The sequence below is a fragment of the Bufo bufo genome, chromosome 2, assembly GCF_905171765.1.
Source record: "Bufo bufo chromosome 2, aBufBuf1.1, whole genome shotgun sequence".
NCBI lineage: Eukaryota > Metazoa > Chordata > Amphibia > Anura > Bufonidae > Bufo > Bufo bufo.
In genome coordinates this window covers 440,638,392-440,663,787 of record NC_053390.1, presented here as the reverse complement: position 1 = coordinate 440,663,787, position 25,396 = coordinate 440,638,392, and the positions used below count along the sequence as shown (strand labels likewise).

Genomic DNA, 25,396 nt, shown 5'->3' with positions numbered 1-25,396 from the left:
AATGGGAAAAGTTGTCTTTTGCCAAGATATTTCTCTCACCCAGCATGGGTATATGTAAAATGACACCCCAAAACACATTCCCCACCTTCTCCTGAGTACGGAGATACCAGATGTGTGACACTTTTTTGCAGCCTAGGTGGGCAAAGGGGCCCACATTCCAAAGAGCACCTTTCGGATTTCACAGGTCATTTTTTACAGAATTTGATTTCAAACTCCTTACCACACATTTGGGCCCCTAGAATGCCAGGGCAGTATAACTACCCCACAAGTGACCCCATTTTGGAAAGAAGAGACCCCAAGGTATTAAAATGACACCCCAAAACACATTCCCCACCTTCTCCTGAGTACGGAGATACCAGATGTGTGACACTTTTTTGCAGCCTAGGTGGGCAAAGGGGCCCACATTCCAAAGAGCACCTTTCGGATTTCACAGGTCATTTACCTACTTACCACACATTAGGGCCCCTGGAAAATGCCAGGGCAGTATAACTACCCCACAAGTGACCCCATTTTGGAAAGAAGACACCCCAAGGTATTCCGTGAGGGGCATGGCAAGTTCCTAGAATTTTTTATTTTTTGTCACAAGTTAGTGGAAAATGATGTTTTTTTTTTTTGTTTTTTTTTCTTACAAAGTCTCATATTCCACTAACTTGTGACAAAAAATAAAAAGTTCTATGAACTCACTATGCCCATCAGCGAATACCTTGGGGTCTCTTCTTTCCAAAATGGGGTCACTTGTGGGGTAGTTATACTGCCCTGGCATTCTAGGGGCCCAAATGTGTGGTAAGGAGTTTGAAATCAAATTCTGTAAAAAATGACCTGTGAAATCCGAAAGGTGCTCTTTGGAATATGGGCCCCTTTGCCCACCTAGGCTGCAAAAAAGTGTCACACATCTGGTATCTCCGTATTAAGGAGAAGGTGGGGAATGTGTTTTGGGGTGTCTTTTTACATATACCCATGCTGGGTGAGATAAATATATTGATCAAATGACAACTTTGTATAAAAAAATGGGAAAAGTTGTCTTTTGCCAAGATATTTCTCTCACCCAGCATGGGTATATATAAAATGACACCCCAAAACACATTCCCCACCTTCTCCTGAGTACGGAGATACCAGATGTGTGACACTTTTTTGCAGCCTAGGTGGGCAAAGGGGCCCATATTCCAAAGAGCACCTTTCGGATTTCACAGGTCATTTTTTACAGAATTTGATTTCAAACTCCTTACCACACATTTGGGCCCCTAGAATGCCGGGGCAGTATAACTACCCCACAAGTGACCCCATTTTGGAAAGAAGAGACCCCAAGGTATTCGCTGATGGGCATAGTGAGTTCATAGAACTTTTTATTTTTTGTCACAAGTTAGTGGAATATGAGACTTTGTAAGAAAAAAAAAAAAAAATCATCATTTTCCGCTAACTTGTGACAAAAAATAAAAAGTTCTATGAACTCACTATGCCCATCAGTGAATACCTTAGGGTGTCTACTTTCAGAAATGGGGTCATTTGTGGGGTATTTGTACTGTCTGGGCATTGTAGAACCTCAGGAAACATGACAGGTGCTCAGAAAGTCAGAGCTGCTTCAAAAAGCGGAAATTCACATTTTTGTACCATAGTTTGTAAACGCTATAACTTTTACCCAAACCATTTTTTTTTTTTACCCAAACATTTTTTTTTTATCAAAGACATGTAGAACTATAAATTTAGAGCAAAATTTCTATATGAATCTCGTTTTTTTTGCAAAATTTTACAACTGAAAGTGAAAAATGTCATTTTTTTGCAAAAAAATCGTTAAATTTCGATTAATAACAAAAAAAGTAAAAATGTCAGCAGCAATGAAATACCACCAAATGAAAGCTCTATTAGTGAGAAGAAAAGGAAGTAAAATTCATTTGGGTGGTAAGTTGCATGACCGTGGTCACTCTGGAGGAGCTGCAGAGATACACAGCTCGGTGGGAGAATATGTCCACAGGACAACTATTAATTGTGTTTTCCAAAAATCTGGCCTTTATGAAAGAGTGACAAGAAGAAAGCCATTTTTGACAACAAGCCATAAGAAGTTATGTTTGCAGTTTGCCACAAGCCATGTAGGGGACACAGCAAACATGTGGAAGAAGGTTCTTGGGTCAGATTAGACTAAAGTTGACCTTTTTGGCATAAATGCAAAACGCTATGTGTGGCGGGAACCTAACACTGCACATCACCCTGAACACACCATTCCCACCGTGAAACATGGTGGCAGCAGCATGCTGTGGGGATGCTTTTCTTCAACAGGGAAAAGGAAGCTGGTCAGGGTTGATGGGGAAATGGATGGAGCTAAATACAGGGAAATCTGGGAGGAAAACCTGTTAGAGGCTGCAAAAGACTTACTGTAAGACTGGAGTGGAGGTTCACCTTCCAGCAGATCAACGACCCTAAACATATAGTCAGAGCTACAATGGAATGGTTTAAATCAATGCGTATTCATGTGTTAGAATGGCCCAGTGAAAGTCCAGAACTAAATCCCATTGAGAATCTGGGACAAGACTTGAAAATTGCTGTTCACAGACACTCTCCATCCAATCTGACTGAGCTTAAGCTATTTTGCAAATAATGAGCAAAAATCGAAGCCTCTAGATGTGCAAAGCTGGTAGAGTCATACCCAGGCTTGGACTGGCCCACAGGGGTACAGGGGAATCCCCCGGTGGGCCCCTGAGCAAGGTGGGCCCCTAGTCTCCCACCCCCTGCACAAGGGGCACATAACACATTAGATTTAGTACACTACATACATATATTCAATGTACAGCACCTCAACCAGCTTATGTCCACATAAAAAACTTGTTAGATTATTTATTATATTTGAATGTATCCGTACGGTGTGCCCCCAAAATAAATTTTACTGGTGGTCCCTAAGTACCCCGGTCCGACACTGGTCATACCCCAAAAGACTTGCAGCTGTGACTGCAGTGAAAGGTGGTCCTACAAAGTATTGACTCAGGGAGGCTGAACACAAATGCACGCCACGCTTTCCAGATTTTTATTGATAAAATTTTTGGAAGACCATGTAATATTTTCTTTTCACTTCACACACTTTGTGTTGGTCTATCACATAAAATCCCAATAAAATACATTTGAGTTTGTGGGTGTGAAGTGAAAAAAAAATTGGAAAAAGTTCAAGGGGTATGAATATTTCTTCAAGGCACTGTATATAAATTACATACCCTCCTCCAGTACTCCACCCATATACACTAGATATCCTCCTCCAGTGCTCCCTTTATATACATTAGAAGCCTTGGTTCTTGGCCACCATGTGCAGGGATATGCTGCAGCCTCCAGCTCCATAACATAAGAGCCTAAGGCCTAATATCTACTGAATTGTACTGGCATAATGCTGTCAGTATAATTCAGTAGCTACAGGTCATGCATAGACACATTATAATGCTGTGCGCTCTTGAGAAACAAGCAGTGGCCAGAATGGGAAATTACGCTCACGTGTCCCCTTCCCAAAGCCAGGTCAGGAGATTGTAGCCAGAAAATCAGTAAGGGTACATTCACACTTGCATTAAAGTGTTCCGGTATTGAGTTATGTCCTCGGGGCTCAATACTGGAAAAAAAAAAAACGATCAGTTTTACCCTAAAACATTCTGAAAGGAGAGCATTCCATTCAGGATGCATCAGTTCAGTCCCTCTTACGTTTTTTTGGACGGAGAAAATACCGCAGCATGCTGCAGTTTTCTCTCCAGCAAAAAATCCTGAACAACTTACCGGAATGCCGCATTGAAGCGTATTAGTGCCGGATCCGGCATTGAGTGTTCTGGCAAAACGGATCCGGCTTATGAGCATGCGCAGACCTTTAAAAATGCAAAAAAATATATATTAAATACCGGATCCATTTTTTCCGGATGACACCGGAGAGACGGATCTAGTATTGCAATGCATTTGAGAGACGGATCCGCATCACAAATGCATCTGGATTGCCGGAACTGCCTGCCGGAATCCTCTGCCGCAAGTGTGAATGTACCCTTAGATGGAACTACTTCACAGAGACCCCTATCATAAAACCTGAAGATAGCATGCGGATCATACACAAATCTTTCAAAGACCAGAACCGGGTCTGGAAAAGGCTAGCGTCCTCTCCAACCAAGGTCACACATAAAACCCCTATCTTGCGATGTACACCAAAGAAATACGTGGCCTAATCCATATTTGGTCCACGTGCTTCCTCCTGAGAACTCAAGATATGCATAGGTTTTACATGTTCAAATACTTAAAAAAAAAAAATATATATATATATATATATATTCTTTTTACATCACCATATTCTGACCCCCATAACTTTTTTATAGTTTCTCTCTTAGGGCGGGCCAAATGCAGAACACACACATGGCCAGTATCAGTGTTTTGCGGATCCGCAAATAGTTACGGATGTGTGAATGGACTCTAAGAAGGAGCCCATTCAATTTTAGACCTTGCTCCATAATCCAGGACCTTTCAGTACCCGCCAACTGGATCCACTCGCCATCTCAGACGGGACACTCCCAAGTACTCTCTACAACGCTCTATGCTGGATAGCATTCACAGGGTAATAATACATCACTGTAGGTAACGCTTCTTAATCGTTAGCACACAGGAAGGCTCTTATTAAAGTGACGTTTTAACCCCTTCGCTACCAGTACATGGACGGCGCTAATGGGGGTCTTTAAACATGGCGCTCGACGGCAATAATGTTGATCGCGCACATTGCAGCCTTTAGATGCTGTCTTCAAGTGTGATCAAGGCATCCATCTTTTTTGCCATGTCACGGAACGCGACTACTGATGCGGACAGCACACGGCGTGCTGTCAACATCTTTTGTGGCCCCATTGAAGTGAATGGGTCCGGACCCGTTCCGCAATGCGGACACAGAACACTTAATGATTATAACACTGTAGGTTACATTTTACAGATGATTCTGTCTCAAAATTACTGTCTGATGTGCACTTATTATGGGGAGGGGTCATTTTAGAGAAAGGGGTGACAGGACATGGGTACTTTACAGCACAAAATGTTTCAGAGGCTTCCTACATTCATGGCACTGCACTGATACAGCCTGAGGGGATGCGCTTTATTTAGGTATGTGAATGTTTGAGAAGGATAACCCAATACACCAGAGACATGATATGTATGACGTTGTTCTGTGACTTATAGTCCCACCTGCACTAGCCAGCCCGCCGCTTCACCTTCTGGATCACTCCGCGGGCGGCACTGCTTATTCCAGACTGACCCTCGGGCTCACCTGGAGGCAGCAGCTTACGTCCCGCGAGTCTCGGCTTCTTCAACACTTCACACAAGATGCAGACATATTTGTCCCGGAAGTGCCTGTAGCGAGTGGGGAATTGTGGGAATTGTAGTTTTGCGTGCGCCGAAAGGTGTGGTACCGTGATGGGTGCACGAAGGAAGCTTTTATTGTGGCATAGAATGGCTGACTACTGTGGAATTTCTATCGTTTTTTAATCTAATCTATTCCAGTCAGGTTTACAAAGAACATTCGCGTTTATCTGGGTTTTGTTTTTCTGGTTCTGGTTTACACTTTCAGGGATGTGGCGTTTCTCTCAAAGCCTCCTGCAACTCGGCTGGCTTGAAACAATGCCAGCTGTGACTTGAAAGGAGGCATGCTGTGTGCCACACCAAATGTATAGAGGACACACTCCAAAAACACATTTGACTCACAGATAGTGCATATGCCCCCCCCCCCCCAAAAAGACCTAGCCTAATGTAGACTGTACACGAGACGTAAAAAAAAAAAAAATGCAAACCTTTTAAAGGTACAGATCCGAGACCAGACCCAATAATGGTATACAGGTAAGCCCATTTATATGGGGCACGTCCCCAAACGATAGCATTTGTATCTCTAATACCCTTCACCACGCCCCAAAATGATTAGAGAGACCAGACCCTGTAAACTTATACAGACACCTTACCAGAAATCGTAAAAAAAAAAAAAAAAAACACGTGCAGACCCCTAAGGCCCCTTGCAGACGAGCGTGTCCGGATGTGCTGCAGGTGCGTTCAGTGAAAAATGCATGTTTTCGCATGCAAGTTCATTCAGTTTTGTCTGCAATCGCATTCAGTTGTTATCGTGCGGGTGCAATGCGATTTAATGCATTTTTTAAGCGCGTGATAAAAAAACTGAATGTTTACAAACAACATCTCTTAGCAACTGTCAGTGAAAAACGCATTGCATCCGCACTTGCTTCGATGGGGCCAGCGTTGCGTGAAAAATCGCAGAATATAGAACATGCTGCGATTTTCACGGAACGCACAAGTGATGCATGAAAACCAACGCTCATGTACACAGCCCCATTGAAATGGATAAGTCCGGATTCCGCGCGGGCGCATTGCGTTCGCATCACGCATTGCACCCGCACGGAATACTCGCTCGTCTGCAAGGGGCCTAAAGATATTCAGACTAGACCCCTTGCAGAAATACAGTACCCAGATTAGAACCCCCTTAATGCAGACCCCACTTGTCACAGTGGGGAGTGGGAAAAACTCCCCACCGTATAATGGGAACTGTTACTAGGCCAGACTACAGAGAAGGGAGCAGGCCACAACCTACAGCCGCCCTAATCCTGACCCTGATCTCCTGACCGCATGAGCAAACCCTGAAGGTGGGAAGGCTCATGCACTGGAACCTGGATCCTGTTGACTCTGACGGTCCCTGGCATAGGGGTCAGGAATAGGAGACAACCGGTTCCTCAGGGACTCAGACGAACCGGAGTCTCCAGCTGCCTAGTAACAGGTGGAAGGGAAATGACCATATGCAGCATCTGGATCGGCAGGTAAGAACACCAGAAACACACTTACCTGCCACAGCCACCACGACTGGAACCGGTGCATAAGTACAGGTGCCCACACACCAAACAGGACACCGTACAGACAACACACACACACACACACAGGTATCCAGCACTGCTGATACTGCCTGGACCCCATGCAGCAAGGAGCACGGCCGCACTGCATACAGACTAATGGTTAACCCCTCCGGGAAACCAGCCCCCTTATGGAGGTATAAACATACCGGGTGACGTAAAGCGTACATGCAGGGACCAACACCAACAAAAGCCCAGACATGTAACCAACAAAATGCTTCACACACCCAGAACATAAACCCACACCACACATACAACAAGTGAGGTTAAAGGTACAAGGAAGGTACATAAGGTGGCCCTCAAGGACTGGGCTGAAACACCCAGGCAAGGAGCAAAGCTCCAACACCAAGCAAGGCTGTAGTACAACTGCACCCAGCAAGCCACAGGTTTATATCAAGCTTGCGGCCACACCCAGGAAACACCTTAATCCCCACTTGCAAACCACAAACTACACATTGCACGGCAACCGCGTCACTGTCAAACACCATTCAGACTGCATTTTTTTGCATGCTGAATTCAGGGGGTTCTGCAGTTTGTTTAAACTGATGATCTATTCTCTGGATAGATCATCAGCATCTGATTGGCGGGGGTCCCGGGTGTCGGACCCCCGCCGATCAGATGCTAATGATCTATCCAGAGGATAGACCATTAGTTTAAACAAACTGCAGAACCCCTTTAAGTACAGATTCCATGCAACAACAAAAGAAAGTGGGCAGCCACATGGAAACCACCTCCCACTGGAAAGCAGCGGTTTACAGCCATGAATGAGCCAAGAAAATACATGAGGACATGTTGGCTTGGTTTGCTTGCAGCCATAAACTGTGGCAGCATGAACGGCAGTGCGGCCTCCGATTGGAATCAATGGGAGGCAGCCCCTGTGTGACTGCATGACGTTTTTCTGCGGAATCTGCACCAAATTCAACTGTCAAAAATGCCATGTGAACGGCCCCTTATAATGCAAAGGTTGAAAAAAGAGGAAGACCTATTGCGATGCTGGTAACAATGCCACACAGCAAAGTGGCAGTTGTGGGATCCAATTTCTACATGTGGCCTTATTTGAACTACTATTACTGCAATACTGCTTACAAGTTTATGGAAAGTTTTATGAGTTCACTCGACGTATTTTAACACTCCAGTTTTCCAGTCAGTTTTCCAGTTCAAATGTAAGTTCAAAATGTATTTACCTGAAATTTTCATTTCCTGTAGTCCGTAGGCAGCACAGTCATGAATAGGCTAAAGCCCCCTAGGTACGACTAGACAGAGACAGGTTAATAAGCAGTAATGATCAATCAAACAATTAACTATTCACAATGGCCCCTATAAAGCTGAGCAGGGATGGATTAGAGGTATGGAAAGTTGTGCAGAAAATGAAAATTTTGGGTAAATACATTTTCATTTTCCTGGATTTCCTACATCAGCGGAAATGGGACCTACAAATTAGTGTTTAAAGGGTTTCTACCAGCAGAAATACTGTGACGTAGCTGACTGACATTAGCGACGCTCTAATGTCAGCACTACATAACAGTATGTTTTTGACATTTCTCCCTGCAGCCGTTTTGGTAAAAAAAGCACTTTTATTATATGCTAATGAGCCTCTAGGTGCTATGCGGGCGTAAAATCAGCACCTAGAGGCTCAGTCTACTCACGCTTTATCCCGCCCAGGTCCCCTGTTCTGCCCGCCCCGCTCCTCTTGATTGATGTCACGGTTCGCTGTATCGTTGACGAAATCCCGCGCCTGCGCCGTTCACTTCTGTATTCGGCGCAGGCGCAGTTAGTGAAGGCCGCTCTCCTGATGCCGGCTTCCTCACTGTGACGTAGTCGGCGCAAGCGCAGTAAGGAATCCGGCACCAGGAGCGCATCATTCACTCACTGCGCCGAATAAAGAAGTGAACGGCGCAGGCGCAAGATTTCGATGATGAAGGAACAGGGCCGCAGAGCTCACGTGTGTTGAGTTGGCTTGGGGGGTATATATAAGGTGTGACAGGTTGTCTGCTAGATTTGTTGCGATACCAAATTTTTGATTCGGTTTCGATACCATAAAAAAGTATTGCGATACTCGATACCATTCGATACCACGCGAAAATAATAAGCCAAAAAAGCCACGTGCATTCCGCATTTTAAAAAATGGCGAATCGCGCAGTTTTTATTTATTTTTTTCTGTTCCGGCGTTCACCGCATAGATTTTTTTTTATATTTTAATAGTTTGGACTTTTCTGACGTGGCGATATGTGATATGTTTATACATTTTATACTTAATTTTTTATTTTTTTTGACACTTTTTATTTAATAACTATTTCCCCCTTTAGGGGCCAGAACCTGGGATTTTTTTCATCCCTTGTCCTATTCACCCTGATAGAGCTCTATCAGGGTGAATAGGACTTCACACTGTCCCTGCTGCTCTGTGCTCTGTGCACACGGCATCAGGGCTTCAGTAGCGTCCTGGCTGCCATGGTAACCGATCGGAGCTCCAAGCTTACGCTGCTGGTACTGCACCACCAATGAGGGGGAGGGGAGATGACCCTGTGGCCACTGCCACCAATGATTTTAATACTGGGGGGAGGGGGCACTGTGCCACCAATGATTTTAATGGGGTGGGGGGTCCCTTAATACAGGAGGCGTGTACTGGCAGATCAGCGGCACCTGAGGGGTTAACTGCTGCTAATCGCAGCTCCCTGCCAGGGGCAGGGTGCCGGTGTTCTGCCAAATCTCTATACCTTGCCAAAAGTCTATACCAGAAGTGAAGCGGCCGCAACGGAAGTGAAGAGATCGCCAAGGAATCAGCTGGAGGAGAGTGTGCACTGCGCAAGCGCACATCCACCGGCTTAGCGAAGAATTATTGCAGCGCCGCGATAGAAGTACTTCGTACACCGCGCGTGTGCACTTAGGGGTATAGAGATTTTGCATCGCAAAATGTTTCATCAGATCTCCCTACCCCTGAGTGCGCAGGCGCCCACAAATCATCAGTTGCAGTTCAGCTCTACTATGCGGTGAGCTTGGTATCCAGCACTCAGCTCTGCGGTAAAGATGAACTGCAACTGATGATTTGTGGGCGCCTGCGCACTAAGGAGTAGGGAGATCTGATAAAACATTTTGCGCTGCAAAATCTCTATACCCCTAAGTGCGCACGCGCGGTGTACGAAGTACTTCTATCGCGGCGCTGCAATAATTCTTCGCTAAGCCGGTGGATGTGCGCTTGCGCAGCGCCGCGCACACCCTCCTCCAGCTGATTCCTTGGCGATCTCGTCACTTCCGGTGCGGCCGCGTCACTTCCGGTATAGACTTTTGGCAAGGTATAGAGATTTGGCAGAACACCAGCAATGCGATTCTGCTGTCGGCACCCGCCTCCTGTATTATGTGTTAAAGTCTGGACCCATATAAAGTAGTCTTTAAGTATTAGGCTACACAAAGCGGCGCCCAGAGATGTCCCTGCACTTACTATTATTCCTGGGCGCCGCTCCGTTCGCCTGCTGTGCCCCATTACTGTCTCCTCTCCTGCTCCATATGCTAATTACTATCTGAACAATGGGGAGGAGACATCAGCTTCTCTAGTGGGCGTTCCTTTTCCCTGGCTGTAGCGCTGTCCAATCACAGCGCAGGGAGAAGGAACGCCCACTAGAGAAGCTGCTGTCTCCTCCCCATTGTTCAGATAGTAATTAGCATATGGAGCAGGACTGCAGGAGACTGTAATGGGGCACAGGCGCACAGCGGGCAAACGGAGCAGCGCCCAGGAATAATAGTAAGTGCTGGAACATCTCTGGGCGCCGCTCTGTGTAGGAAAAGTCCTATCATTGATGGCGCAGTGCGCCCGCCCCTGCTCCGCCCCTCTCTCCATTCATTGGTGGCAGCAGCAGCTCAGGGGGAGGGAGAGACTGCTTCCTTCTCCCTGTGCTGCTGAGGGAACATGTGCGTGCTGAGAGCAGCGCTCTCATGTTAAGAAATACTAGACTGCGCAGCAGCGCAGCCCAGTATCGAAAAAATGGAAATCCCGGTATCGTATCGATACCGGGACAGAAGTATCGATTGGGTATCGAAATTTCGATACCCACAACAACCCTACTGTCTGCACACATATCCCTCGTTGCTGTCATGGGTAAAAGGACAATTTATCAGAGTTGCAAAAGGGGATGATAATTGGCTTTTGGGCCAAGGGTGGCAGTATTTTTAAAACTGCACAGTTTGTGGTAAAGTGTAGTGTAAGTGGACAAATGGCAGTGGCACCATTGTGAATAAGTGACATGGATACTGTAGAGCACCATATGCCATTGATGTGAGAGCTGAACGTCAGCTACGAAGGTGCAAAAGGGCAGACTGACAAGCTACTGTGGAGCAGCTCACTGCCAAAAAGAACCAGGGGGCTACCAGACGTGTGTCTAAAACAACAGAACAGTGAACCCTACTGTGGGGCTAAGAAGCAGACGGATGGTCATTGCGCCTCTGCTGTCGAAGTTACATCAGCAGAAAATGCTTCAGTTATCGTGGCAGTATCGGAATTGTACCTCTGCTGATTGGGAAAGAGTTGCCTTCTCCGATGAGTCACATTTTCTGCTTTATCGAACGGATGGACGTGGTCAGGCGAGAAACATCAGAGAACAAACACCCTGCAACCACTGCTGGAATAATACAAGCTGGTGGTGGCAGCGTTATGGTCTGGGGAATGTTTTTATGGCATTCTCTCGCCCACTCATCTATGTGGAAGGCACTCTTAAGCGATTTGAGTATGAATCTATTATTGAAGATCACCTACATTCATACATGCTGATTGTCTTCCTTGGGGCATATGGGATCTTCCAGCAAGACAACGCAACATGTCACAAAGCTTGAAACATCCGACATTGGTTGGAAGAGCATGACCAAGACTTCCAAGTACTACCCTGGCCCCCTAATTCCCCAGACTTGAACCCAGTGAAGCATCTGTGGGACCACCCCAATCTTCATGGATCCTCCCTCACGCATCCTCCAGCAGCTGTACCTGTGACCACCTACCAGGACCTTATTGAGTCACCCCCAGCCCATCTAGCTGCTGTCTGTACACACATGGCGGTTACTCTGGATATTAGCTAGTGGTCATAATAATGTGACTCGACTGTTTATATAGATATTTAGCATTATACATTTGCTTTATTTGGTAGTATTGTTTGGACACTGTATAGACATATTATATTGGTCATGTATTGCTTTTATGTTGAATTACAGCATTTTTTAGGTATGGTATAGGAGTGTTATGTTGCATTGCACGCTGTATTCAGGTAACAGTAATATAGATATAGAGTATACATTGGCTTTATTTGGTTCTATTGTTTTGACGCTGTATAGACATATCATATTAGCCATCGTGTTTATATTGTGTAGCAGTGTTTTCTCGGCATTGTATTGGAGCATTATTTTGCAGCTTTCAGGTAACAAGGACAAATGTATGTTTTGTCATATAACAATCTGTAAATTGATAAATCTTCTCCGATGTCCTGAAGTATCAGGCTCCCTGCCACAGTTTACATTGTCTACTCCCTCAGGAAGCCCTTTGCTATGAAATGAATGTCCCTGTCTCCAGATCACGTCCTGTTTCCTCTTCTTGTTTCCAGAGTGTTACATGCTGCTGGCGGTGTTGGATGGTCTGGGTAGTAGTGGTGAGTGTGTTCATATGCCTTGATCGATCACCTCTGATGTAGAAGTTATCTGTTGGGATGAGCCTGGTAGACTATGCAGATATAGTAAGCATGTATGACATGTAAGTGCTTTCATTGCTCTAAGTCTCTTTGTAGGTCTCTATCATATATGAGTACGCTCTTCTTTCTTTTTTCCCCCTGACTAATCCACACGCACAACATATTCTTACTGAATTCACCTACATACAGGATTTTCTCGTTGGCTGTGTTCAACTTTTCAGCTGTTTCTAAGCAAAGAAAAAATGTAAAAACGTAAAGCCTATTCTAATCCTCTGTAAAGGTTCCTATTGCTACATACACAATAATAAGTCACAGCACTTTTTGAGCGTGTATGTTTTAATTCTGTTTCATATAATATAATTTGTGGTTATATTCATTTTCATCAGGCTCCTGTATGTCCGATTATAACAAGACAGGATATTTGATTTTCCTGTTTCTTGCATTATCTAACCACTCCCTATTAACTTCCACTGGACTTCATAGATGGGTGTGCACAATGCTCTGTCTATCATGTAATGTAGAATACGAGCTTGCACTAGGGTTGTCACGATACCAAAATTTTGATTCAATTTCAATACCATAAAAAAGTATTGCGATACTCCATACCATTCGATACCCTGCGAAAAAATAAAACACCAAAAAAGCAGCATGCATTCTGCATTTTATGGAACGTCCGGCCCATAATCGAACAGTCCTATCCTATTTTTTGGGGGGACAAGGTGACAAAAAAAATTTAATTCGGCAGTTTTTATTTTAATTTTTTTCTGTTATGGCGTTCACCACATAGGAGATTTTTAAAATATTTTAATAGTTTGGACTTTTCAGCCATGGTGATATGTAATATGTTTATTTATTTATTGTTTATATATTTTATATGTAAAATTGGGAAAGTGGGGATTTATACTTAATATTTTGGTGTGTTTTTTTAACTTTTTTTAAAACTTTTGATTTAATAACAATTTTCCCCCTTATGCGCTAGAACCTGGGATCTTTGGATCCTATTAGGGTGAATAGGACTTTGCACTGTCCCTGCTGCTGTGTGCTTTGTGCAAACCGCAGCAGGAAGCTTACCATGGAAGGCTTCAGTAGTGTTCTGGCTGCCATAGTAACTGATCGGAGCCCCAGGATTACACTGCTGGGGCTCCGATCAGAACTGCCACAGCGCCACCAATGAAGACGGGTGCCGGCGGCAGAATCACATAGCCGGCACCCGACCTCTATGACAGGGAGCTGCGATCAGCGGCAGTTAACCCCTCAGGTGCCATATATAGTTAGATCCATATATATTTGGACACTGACACAAATATTGTTTTTTTACCTGTTTACTAAAACATATTCAAGTTATATAATGTAGAAAAAATTCACGGCACTGGGAAGTATAATGCAACTTAATATAGAGTATTTATTCTATCCATATGAAATGTATAACAGATAAGGCCAACGTTTCGGTCCTCCCGGACCTTGATCACAGCCGGAAAGGCACACCGCATACTCCTGCCTTTCCGACCGTGATCAAGGTCCGGGAGGACCGAAACGTTGGCGTTATTTGTTATACATTTCATATGGATGGAATAAATACTCTATATTAAGTTGCATTATACTTCCCAGTGCCGTGAATTTTTTCTATATAATTGAGGGACATTCTATCCCATCACCGAGCACCGGATCCCTGGAAACGGTGGGGTGCCAGCCAGCTACAACACTATAGTTATATAATGGACATGGACATAAAGTCCAGACTTTTAGCTTTGATTTGAGGGTATCCACATTAAAATTGGATGAAGGGTTTAGTAAATTTCAGCTCCTTTACATGTGCACCCTGTTTTTAAAAGGATCAAAAGTAATCGTACAATTGACTTAAAGGCTGTTTCGTGGCCAATTCCTTCATTATTTCATTCTCAATTAAGCACATAAAAGGCCTGGAGTTGATGTCACCGCCAGTTCTGTGAGGTCTGACAGACGTTCTTCTCTACCTCTTGTATGACGTTCTTTGTTTTGGTTTCACTTTGTCATCTCCTTTCCTTCTGCCAGGTGTCACTTATTTAGACTAAGTGTCTTCCTTTATATTCCCTCCCATACTGCCTCACTTTGCGGTTTATACTACTTCCTGGATGAAGTGTTCACTGCTGGAGGCTGCTGCTGCTGTTTGCCCAGATAAGTCTTCCTTTATTGTGTTTCCTTGCTGGCTTGATTCTAGGTGACCCTGACTCTGTCCGTATTAAGTGCAGGGAGCCGGTGGTCGTGTCCCCTCACTATTATAGGGTTTTCAGGTGTCACACAGTCTTAGGTACGTGGGCATGCAATCGTCTACCATTGAGACCCTTGTATGTGCTTAGCAGTCAGGGAGAGCTCTTAGAGTTTTAAAGGGCTCACCTATATGCTCCTTAGTTTGGGATCAAGCCAGTCAGTCGTTTATTCATAAGTTCCAGCTATCTGCAACTTCACCCGTGACATTATAAACCGCCAACACCGTCTTAAGCATGGATCCGGTTTCAGCCTTTATTGACCGCATGCAAGGTCTTTCGCTGGAGGTAGCAGATCTCCGTAAAACTGTGTCTCAGTTTCAGGTGACCGGTTCTGCTGGCGTTCATGGAGTTTGTTCCGAGCCTAAGATCTTGCTTCCGGATACGTTCTCCGGGGGTAGTGAGAATTTTGTTTGCTTTAGAGAGGCTTGCAAACTCCATTTTCGCCTACTTCCCCATTCCTCTGGTGATGAGGAGCAGAGGGTGGGGATCATCATCTCGCTGCTCAGGGATAACGCTCAGTCTTGGGCCTTTTCGCTGCCGGTGGGGGCACGGCCCCTCCGATCGGTGGATGAATTTTTTGTAGCCCTGGGGCAGATATATGATGACCCGGATCGTATTGCTCTGGCTGAATCTAAACTGCGTCTTTTATGCCAGGGTAAACAGTCCGCAGAGATATATTGTTCTGAATTTCGGAGATGGGCAGCTGATACTGGTTGGAATGATGCTGCACTCCGAAGTCAATTTTGCCATGGTCTTTCGGAAAGATTGAAAGATGCATTTGCTTTTCATGAGAGACCAGCGTCGTTAGAGTCTGTCATGTCTCTAGCTGTTCGTATTGACAGGCGTCTTAGAGAGAGAGAGGAGACTACTCTTTCCTGTGTTATTCAGCCCAAGGACAGTGGGGCTGTCTCATTCAGTGCGCAGGGGTCTCAGTCTGTCTCAATCACCTCTGAGGAGGAGGCCATGCTGCTGGGTTTGCTTGCCTCTGATAGTAGAGGATTCAGCTCTCAGAGGAGGGTTTGTTTCTGTTGTGGGGGTATAAATCATTTGGCTAATGTTTGCCCCTCTAGGAGATTCATGGAGTTTTCTGAGGGTAATAAAAAAAAAAGAAAGAAAGAAAAGAAATCCTCTAAAAACTTTTCATTTGATACTATTGGCAAGGTTGATGCGGAAATTGAAGGTTTGCCGTTTGCTTGTGTAACATCCCAGAGTATGTCACTAAACTCTGTCACCCAGCTTCATGATGTTAAAGTGTAGATGTGTTGTCACCCTGTGTAACCTGACATTGCATTTATATTGTATGCCATTTCTATGTCTGTATTGAATGTATTTGCTGTAATTCCAAATGTACACCAGCAGGTGGCAGCAACATGTAGACAGAATAAAGCCAGTTACTATATCTAGACTGGAATAGACTATTCTAGGCTAGCTTTCCCCTACCTGAGGAGGAGTGGAATGTTCCCACATCCTACTTCAGAGGGAGGACAGAAAGTTCTAGGCAGTGTACCAGCCACCCCCTGTTGGGGTAGGCTGTGTGAATAGGAGCTCCCAGAAAACAGAGATCCCAACCAAGGATTCAGGCCTTTGCTGAGGCCCAAAGCAATCTTCCCAGCCCGAGTTCCTTACCTCAGCTGGATGACAAAGAAAGCAGCCATCTTCAGAACTACTAGATCTCCAGGAAGAAACCACCATTCCCTGCGAGCAGTCCTGTAAGTACAGATTCCAAATACAAGGAGAAGATAAGTACCTCCATAGCTAGTCAGGCCCAAACAAAGCAGAAGATAGACAGAGCAGAAGACAGATACCTGCCAGACTCTTAAAGGCGTATGTACTAGATGCAGAATATATAGATATAATTCCTGCCACATATGCCAAGACCTGCTGGGACCTAAAGACTATTGCTGTAATATTGTATGGATCTAAAGCTGCCTCTTATAACATCAAGTAAAGACAAGTTGGACCCTCTTTTCTGTGTGGAATTCCATCATTCCCCCAGTACTCCTATTTACAGCACTCAATTTTGTTGCATGTGAGCCAGGATACAGGAGTCCAGCCGTACTAAGGTAGGAGACACCGTTGACACAATACAGAGACAATATCCCCCTCTGGCATTCCTATCCTAGTACATGAGCTATACCATCTTAAAGGGCCCTTTTACAGTACCTGCGCAAGCTGCAACTGGCGTCATAAACTTATTTACATCTAAATCTGACCCACTGCATAGCAGCCCCAACTGACCCAGTGTCCTGCTCATTGCACTTGTAGTTCCCGTTTTCTCCTACCTGCCAGGGTGGCACTAGACAGCAAGAACATTGTTTGTGAGATTTTTGTAGATAGTGGAGCAGTTGTCAATCTCATTGATAATCAATTTGCAACAACGCATGGTTTCCAGGTGTGCACTTTGGAAAAGGATATACCTGTTTTTGCTATCGATTCCGCTCCATTTTCTCAAAGATCGTTAAAGGGCATAGTTCACAATATCCGTTTGACTGTGGGTGACGCTCATGTTGAGGATATGTCATGTTTCGTCTTAAGCGGATTACCTACTCCTCTAGTGTTGGGGCTACCCTGGCTCACTAAACATAACCCCACCATTGATTGGCAAGCAAGGCAAATAAATGGTTGGAGTGAGTTTTGCAGAGAGAATTGCCTCACGGCGTCTCTTTCAGAGGTTTCTACCAAGACTGTGCCATCTTTTCTCTCTGAATTTTCTGATGTGCTTTCCGAGAGTGGTGTCCAGGAGTTGCCCCCTCACCGGGAGTACGACTGCCCTATTAATCTCATTCCAGGCGCCAAGCTGCCAAAATCACGATTATACAATCTCTCCCAACCTGAAAGAGTCGCTATGCGTACTTATATCTCTGAGAGCCTGAGAAAGGGACTCATCCGACCCTCGAAGTCACCTGTTGCCGCTGTTTTTTTTTTTTTGTTAAGAAAAAAGATGCTTCTTTAAGACCTTGTCTAGATTTCAGTGAGCTTAACCGTATCACGTTTCTTGACCAATATCCGCTTCCTCTGATCCCGGACCTGTTTAACCAGATTGTTGGGGCTAAAGTTTTTTCTAAGTTGGATTTAAGAGGGGCATACAACCTAGTCAGGGTCAGGGAAGGGGACGAATGGAAGACGGCCTTCAATACCCCTGAGGGTCATTTCAAGAATTTGGTTATGCTCCGGCCGTCTTCCAACATTTTGTGAACAGCATTTTTTATAATTTAATGTGGAAATTTGTACTGGCATATCTAGATGACATTTTGATTTTTTTCTCCTGATTTCAAGACTCATCAGGACCACCTATGTCAGGTCTTGCTGATTCTGTGGGAGAATAAATTGTACGCTAAACTGGAAAAATGTGTGTTTGCGGTTCCGGAGATTCAATTTCTTGGTTTTCTTCTCTCCGCTTCTGGTTTTCGGATGGACCCTGAGAAGGTCCGTGCTGTGCTTGATTGGGAGCTTCCTGAGAATCAGAAGGCGCTGATGCGGTTTTTGGGTTTTGCCAATTATTACAGAAAGTTCATTTTGAATTATTCCTCTGTTGTTAAGCCACTCACTGATATGACTAAAAAGGGGGTGGATTTTTCCTCGTGGTCGGTAGATGTGCTTAAAGCCTTTTTTAGCATTAAATAGTTTTTTGCTTCCGCTCCCATTTTGGTACAACCTGATGTCTATCTACCTTTTATTGTTGAGGTGGATGCTTCTGAGGTGGGTGTGGGTGCGGTCTTATCTCAGGGTCCCTCTCTTGCCAAATGGCGACCGTATGCCTTTTTCTCAAGGAAACTCTCCTCTGTAGAGAGAAATTATGATGGAGATAGGGAGTTGTTGGCCATCAAATTAGCTTTTGAGGAATGGCGCCATTGGTTAGAGAGAGCCAGACATCCTATTACCGTGTTTACCGACCATAAGAATCTGGCCTACTTGGAATCGGCCAAGCGTCTGAACCCGAGACAGGCCAGATGGTCTTTGTTCTTTTCTAGGTTTAATTTTGTTGGTACGTTCCGCCCTGGGGTTAAAAATGTGAAGGCGGATGCCCTGTCACGTTGTTTTCCGAGAGAGGGGAACTTTGAAGACCCGGGTCCCATTTTGGCTGATGGGGTGGTCGTCTCTGCTCTTTATCCTGATTTGGAGGCAGAGGTTCAGGCAGCCCAGGCAGAGGCTCCTGATCTTTGTCCTCCTGGGAGGTTGTTTGTGCCTCTCGCTTTACGACACAAGGTTTTTAAGGAGCACCACGATACTGTCCTTGCTGGGCACCCGGGGAATAGAGCCACATTGCTCAGAGATTCTGGTGGCCGGCTCTTCGTAAGACGGTTGAGAGTTTTGTGGCAGCCTGCGAGACCTGCGCTCGTGCCAAGGTCCCTCATTCACGGCCATCGGGTTCTCTCCTCCCATTACCCATTCCTTCCCGTCCTTGGACGCATCTGTCCATGGACTTCATTACGGACCTGCCTCGTTCCTCGGGGAAGACTGTGATTCTGGTGGTAGTGGATCGTTTTAGCAAAATTGCGCATTTCATTCCCTTTCCTGGGTTACCCAATGCTAAGACGCTGGCGCAAGCGTTTGTTGATCACATTGTTAAACTGCATGGTATTCCTTCAGACATCGTTTCTGATAGGGGCACGCAATTTATTTCCAGATTCTGGAAGGCCTTTTGTTCTCGATTGGGGGTTCGGTTGTCGTTCTCTTCTGCTTTTCACCCGTAGTTGAATGGTCAGACCGAACGCGTCAATCAGAATCTGGAGACATATCTGCGCTGTTTTGTGGCGGAGAATCAGGAGGATTGGTATTCTTTTTTGTCCCTTGCTGAGTTTGCTTTAAATAACCGTCGCCAGGAGTCCTCTGATAAGTCACCATTTTTTGGTGCATATGGGTTTCATCCGCAGTTTGGGACATTCTCTGGAGAGGGGTCTTCTGGTTTACCTGATGAGGAGAGATTTTCCTCGTCTTTGTCATTTATTTGGCAAAAGATTCAGGGTAATCTGAAGAGGATGAGTGAGAGATATAAGCGTGTGGCGGATAAGAGACGTGTGCCTGGTCCGGACCTGAATGTGGGTGATCTGGTGTGGTTGTCTACAAAGAATATCAAACTGAAGGTTCCCTCCTGGAAGTTGGGTCCTAAGTTTATTGGGCCTTACAAAATCTTGTCCGTCATCAATCCCGTTGCCTTCCGTCTTGATCTTCCTCAGACTTGGAAGATCCATAATGTTTTTCACAGGTCCCTATTAAAACCTTATGTCCAACCCACTGTACCCTCCTCTTTGCCTCCTCCTCCGATTTTGTTGATGGTAAATCTCTAGCATTGTGGATTCTCGCATTATCCACGGTTCTCTTCAGTACCTCGTTCATTGGGAGGGTTATGGTCCTGAGGTGAGGATGTGGGTCCCAGTGGCGGACATTAAGGCCACTCGTCTCATCATGGCTTTCCATAGGTCTTATCCTAAGAAGGTGGGCTCTGAGTGTCCGGAGTCCACCCGTAGAGGGAGGGGTACTGTCACCGCCAGTTCTGTGAGAAGGTCTGACAGACGTTCTTCTCTACCTCTTGTATGACGTTCTTTGTTTTGGTTTCACTTTGTCATCTCCTTTCCTTCTGCCAGGTGTCACTTATTTAGACTAATTGTCTTCCTTTATATTCCCTCCCATACTGCCTCACTTTGTGGTTTATACTACTTCCTGGATGAAGTGTTCACTGCTGGAGGCTGCTGCTGCTGTTTGCTCAGATAAGTCTTTTCCTTTATTGTGTTTCCTTGCTGGCTTGATTCTAGGTGACCCTGACTCCGTCCGTATTAAATGCAGGGAGCCGGTGGTCGTGTCCCCTCACTATTATAGGGTTTTCAGGTGTCACACAGTCTTAGGTACGTGGGCATGCAATCGTCTACCATTGAGACCCTTGCATGTGCTTAGCAGTCAGGGAGAGCTCTATGGTTTTAAAGGGCTCACCTATATGCTCCTTAGTTTGGGATCAAGCCAGTCGGTCGTTTATTTATAAGTTCCAGCTATCTGCAACTTCACCCGTGACAGTTGATTTGAGATGTGGTGCTTGCATTTTGAAGATTTTGCTGAGAAGTAAATATGTGGTTAAAGGAGCTCTCCATGCAGGTAAAACAGGGGAGCTCTTCATGTGCGGAAAAAAATAAAAAAACATCAGAGAAATTGCTACACTATTAGGTATATACAGTTTGGTACGTCCTGAGAAAGAAAGAATGCACTGGTGACCTCAACAGTGCAAAAAGACCTGGACGCCCACAGAAGACAATGTGGAGGATGATCGCAGAATAATTACAATGGTGAAGAGAAACCCCTTCAAAACAGCCAACCAAGTGAACAACACTCTCCAGAATATAGGCGTATCAATATCCAAATCTACCGTAAAGAGAAGACTGCATGTAAATACAGAGGGTTCACTGCACAGTGCAAGCCACTCATAAGCCTCAAGAATAAGAAAGCTAGACTAAAAAAAACAGCACACTTCTGGAAGAACATTCTTTGGACAGATGAAACCAAGATCAACCTTTACCAGAATGATGGAAAGAAAAAAGTATGGCGAAGGCATGGTACAGCTCATGATTCAAAGTATACCACCTCATCTGCAGTGTGATGGCTTGGGTATACATGGCTGCCAGTGGCACTGGGTCCCTAGTGTTTATTGATGATGTGACACAGGACAGAAGCAATCAGATGAATTCTGGGGTTTTCAGAGACATACTGTGTGCTCAAATGCAGCCAAACTGATTGGTCGGCGTTTCATATTACAGATGGACAATGACCCAAAACATAAAGCCAAAGCAACCCAAGAGTTTATTAAAGCAAAAAAGTTGAATATTCTTGAATTGCCAAGTCAGTCACCTGATCTGAACCCAATAGAGCATGCATTTCACTTGTTAACCTCTTCAGGACACAGGCCGTACAGGTACGCCCTTATGTCCTGGTACTTAAGGACACAGGGCGTACCTGTACGCTCTGTGTATTTCCGATCACCGCCGCGCGGCGGGCGGTGATCGGAAGCTGGTGCTTGCTCAAATCATTGAGCAGGCACCTCGGCTAAATGCGCGGGGGGGGGGGGTCCCGTGATCAATTCAGACCTGCGGTTTGCGGCTTTTTATTGTGCGGGCGACGGTGGTGCCATCGGGTCCCCGTGGGCTGTGGGGGGGACCCGATGGCATGGAAGGCAGCGCGATGCCTTCCTGAGGCATCAGCGCTGCCTTCCGGTGACGAGCCTGTGAGATCCAGCCCTCTGGATCTCACAGGCCGGAAGCTGTATGAGTAATACTCACTGTATTACTCATACAGCCAATGCATTCCAATACACACGTATTTGAATGCATTGTAAAGGATCAGACCCCCAAAAGTTCAAGTCCCAAAGTGGGAAAAAAAATAAAGTGAAAAGAAAAGTTGAAAAAAGAAAGTTCCCCCCCCCCCCAAAAATTAAAAGTTTCAAGTAAAAATAAACAAAAACGTAATTTTCCCCAAATAAAGTAAAAAAAAATAGGTAAAAAATAGGGGAAAAAACAAATAGACATATTAGGTATCGCTGCGTGCGTATCGACCGGCTCTATAAACATATCACATGACCTAACCCCTCAGATGAACACCATAAAAACAGAAAAATAAAAACTGTGCTAAAAAATTTTTTTTTGGACACTTTACATCACAAAAAGTACAACAGCAAGCGATCAAAAAGGCGTACGCCCACCAAAATAGTACCAATCTAACCGTTTCAAAAATGAAATCATTGTGTAAAACTTACATAAATAAAAAAAAGTATACATATTAGGTATCACCGCATCCGTAATAAGTTACTCTATAAAAACATCACATGACCTAACCCCTCAGATGAACACCGTAAAAAAAGAAAAATAAAAACTGTGTTAAAAAGCCATTTTTTGTCATCTTACATCACAAAAAGTGTAATAGCAAGCAATCAAAAAGTCATATGCACCCCAAAATAGTGCCAATCAAACCGTCATCTCATCCCGCAAAAAATTAGACCCTAACTAAGATAATCGCCCAAAAACTGAAAAAACTATGGCTCTCAGACTATGGAGACACTAAAACATGTTTTTTTGTTTCAAAAATGAAATCAGTTTAAAACTTACATAAATAAAAAAATTGTATACATATTAGGTATCGCCGCGTCTGTGACAACCTGCTCTATAAAAATACCACATGATCTAACCTGTCAGATGAATGTTGTAAATAAAATAAAAACGGTGCCAAAACAGCTATTTCTTGTTAACTTGCCTCACAAAAAGTGTAATATAGAGCAACCAAAAATCATATGTACCCTAAACTAGTACCAACAAAACTTCCACCCTATCCCGTAGTTTTTAAAATGGGGTCACTTTTTTGGAGTTTCTACTCTAGGGGTGCATCAGGGGGCTTCAAATGGGACATGGTATAACATAGAAACATAGAATGTGTCGGCAGATAAGAACCATTTGGCCCATCTAGTCTGCCCAATATATCTGAATCCTATGAATAGTCCCTGGCCCTATCTTATATGAAGGATAGCCTTATGCCTATCCCATGCATGCTTAAACCCCTCCACTGTATTTGCAGCTACCACTTCTGCAGGAAGGCTATTCCATGCATCCACTACTCTCTCAGTAAAGTAATACTTCCTTATATTACTTTTAAACCTTTGCCCCTCTAATTTAAAACTGTGTCCTCTTGTGGTAGTTTTTCTTCTTTTAAATATGCTATCCTCCTTTACCGAGTTGATTCCCTTTATGTATTTAAAAATAGAATGTGTCCAGAAAAAAAAACTGTCCAGAAAATCTGCCTTCCAAAAACCGGATGGCATTCCTTTCCTTCTGCGCCCTGCCGTGTGCCCGTATAGCAGTTTACGACCACATATGGAGTGTTTCTGTAAACTACAGAATCAGGGCCATAAATATTGAGTTTTGTTTGGCTGTTGACCCTTGCTTTTCTAACTGGAAAAAAAATATTAAAATGGAAAATCTGCCAAAAAGTGAAATTATGAAATTGTATCTCTATTTTCCATGAATTCTTTTGAAACACCTAAAGGGTTAACAACGTTTGTTAAAATCAGTTTTGAATACCTTGTGGGGTGTAGTGTCTAGAATGGGGTCATTTTTGGGTGATTTCTATTATGTAAGCCTCACAAAGTGACTTCAGACCTGAACTGGTCCTTAAAAAGTTGGTTTTTGAAAATTTCAGAGAAATATTAAGATTTACTTCTAAACTTCTAAGCCTTGTAACGTCCCCCAAAAATAAAATTTAATTCCCAAAATGATCCTAACATGAAGTAGACATATGGGGAATGTAAAGTGATAACTATTTTTGAAGGTATTACTATGTATTATAGAAGTAGAGAAATTAAAACTTGGAAATTTGTAGGCGGCGCAGGCGCGTGACGTCAGTGAGTGAGCTAATCAGCATTTGTACTTTTATAGTATCTGTAAGTGATCAAAACTGATCACAGTCAGATCTATAATAGTATTAGTGTCACCTTAGTTCGCCCTCCACCCAAAATGCAGTGTTTGCCCGATCAGGCCTGATCGGTTGCCCACACGTGCGTTCACCCACGCCCGCCCCGCCGCAGTGACAAAAATTAGATTTTTTTTTGATCACTGCACAATCACTTTACAAGCGCTGCGGCGATAAAAAAAAATCAGTTTTGATATTTTTTATCAATCACGCAGGGGCCTCCGGTACTTCGCTAGCCTCCCATTTGTAAGATAGGCTTGCTTTTTTTCTTGGGTAGTCTCAGGGAATACCCCTAAATTTAGTAGTCCAAATGTCAAACAGGGGGTATTCTTCTGAAGAGGCCTACAGGCTTCTGACCCAATCGGATGAGGAATAAGAACCCTCATCTGACGAATCTAGCGGCTCAGAATATGAACCTGTAGAAAGCAGTGGCAGTCTGACCCAAAGTTCGGACGAGGAGGTTGAGGTCCCTGATAGCACCAGGTGTACCCGGCCCCTTGTTGCTAGACCACAGGTTGCGCAGGATCCGCTTCAAGAGCAGCAGAGTGGGGCCGGCGCTGTCGGATTACGTGGTGAGGCGTGGTGCCGTACAACATGGTGAAGTGGCGAGCACCAGAAGGGCAGTTGAAGCTGGTACGGTGGCACGTGCAATAGTTACCCCGTCGCAGCCACCGCACAGACAGGCCCGTAGAGCCCCTAGAGTCCCTGAGGTGCTGGCAAACCCTGATTGGCAGTCCCCAACTTCAGCTGCACCTGTAGTTCCCCCTTTCACCGCCCAGTCTGGAGTTCGGGTTGAGACAGCTCAGATCGGTTCGGCACTGGGATTTTTTGAGCTGTTCTTGACTGCGGAGCTCTTGGACTTAGTCGTGGCAGAAACAAATCAGTATGCCACTCAATTTATAGCCGCCAACCCGGGAAGCTATTATGCCCAGCCTTTCCGGTGGAAACCAGTCCAAGTTTCCGAATTAAAAAAATTTCTGGGCCTTCTCTTCAACATGGGTCTAACCAAAAAGCATGACTTGCGGTCATATTGGTCCACGAACCCAATTCATCACATGCCCATGTTCTCTGCTGCTATGTCCAGGGCACGATTTGAGGCCATCCTGCGTTTCCTGCACTTTAGCGACAATACCACCTCCCGTCCCAGATGCCACCCAGCTTT

The 25,396-nt window shown here is 44.7% G+C and overlaps 2 protein-coding genes across 7 annotated transcripts in view; one reads left to right on the top strand and one right to left on the bottom strand.

The window, feature by feature from the left end:
* Nucleotides 1–5,357, bottom strand: part of BABAM1 (BRISC and BRCA1 A complex member 1) — a 47,880-nt gene extending 42,523 nt beyond the window's left edge. The window contains exon 1 of one of the 2 annotated variants that reach the window (XM_040417481.1): nt 5,252–5,357. The gene's annotated coding sequence lies outside the window, so the exon portion shown is untranslated. Of the gene's footprint in view, nt 1–5,169 lie in introns of both variants that reach the window. The other variant, XM_040417482.1, reaches the window with a different exon arrangement.
* A 7,098-nt stretch (nt 5,358–12,455) lies between these two features.
* LOC120989401 (colorectal mutant cancer protein-like) overlaps nt 12,456–25,396 on the top strand; it is a 167,863-nt gene continuing 154,922 nt past the window's right edge. For 3 of the 5 annotated variants that reach the window (XR_005776261.1, XM_040417475.1, XM_040417479.1), the window contains exon 1: nt 12,456–12,511. Coding sequence is in view for 1 of the 5 variants with exons in the window: in XM_040417477.1 (XP_040273411.1) it covers nt 12,475–12,511 (37 nt within the window). In the remaining 4 variants the exon portion in view is untranslated. Of the gene's footprint in view, nt 12,596–25,396 lie in introns of all 5 variants that reach the window. The other 2 variants (XM_040417477.1, XM_040417476.1) reach the window with 2 other exon arrangements.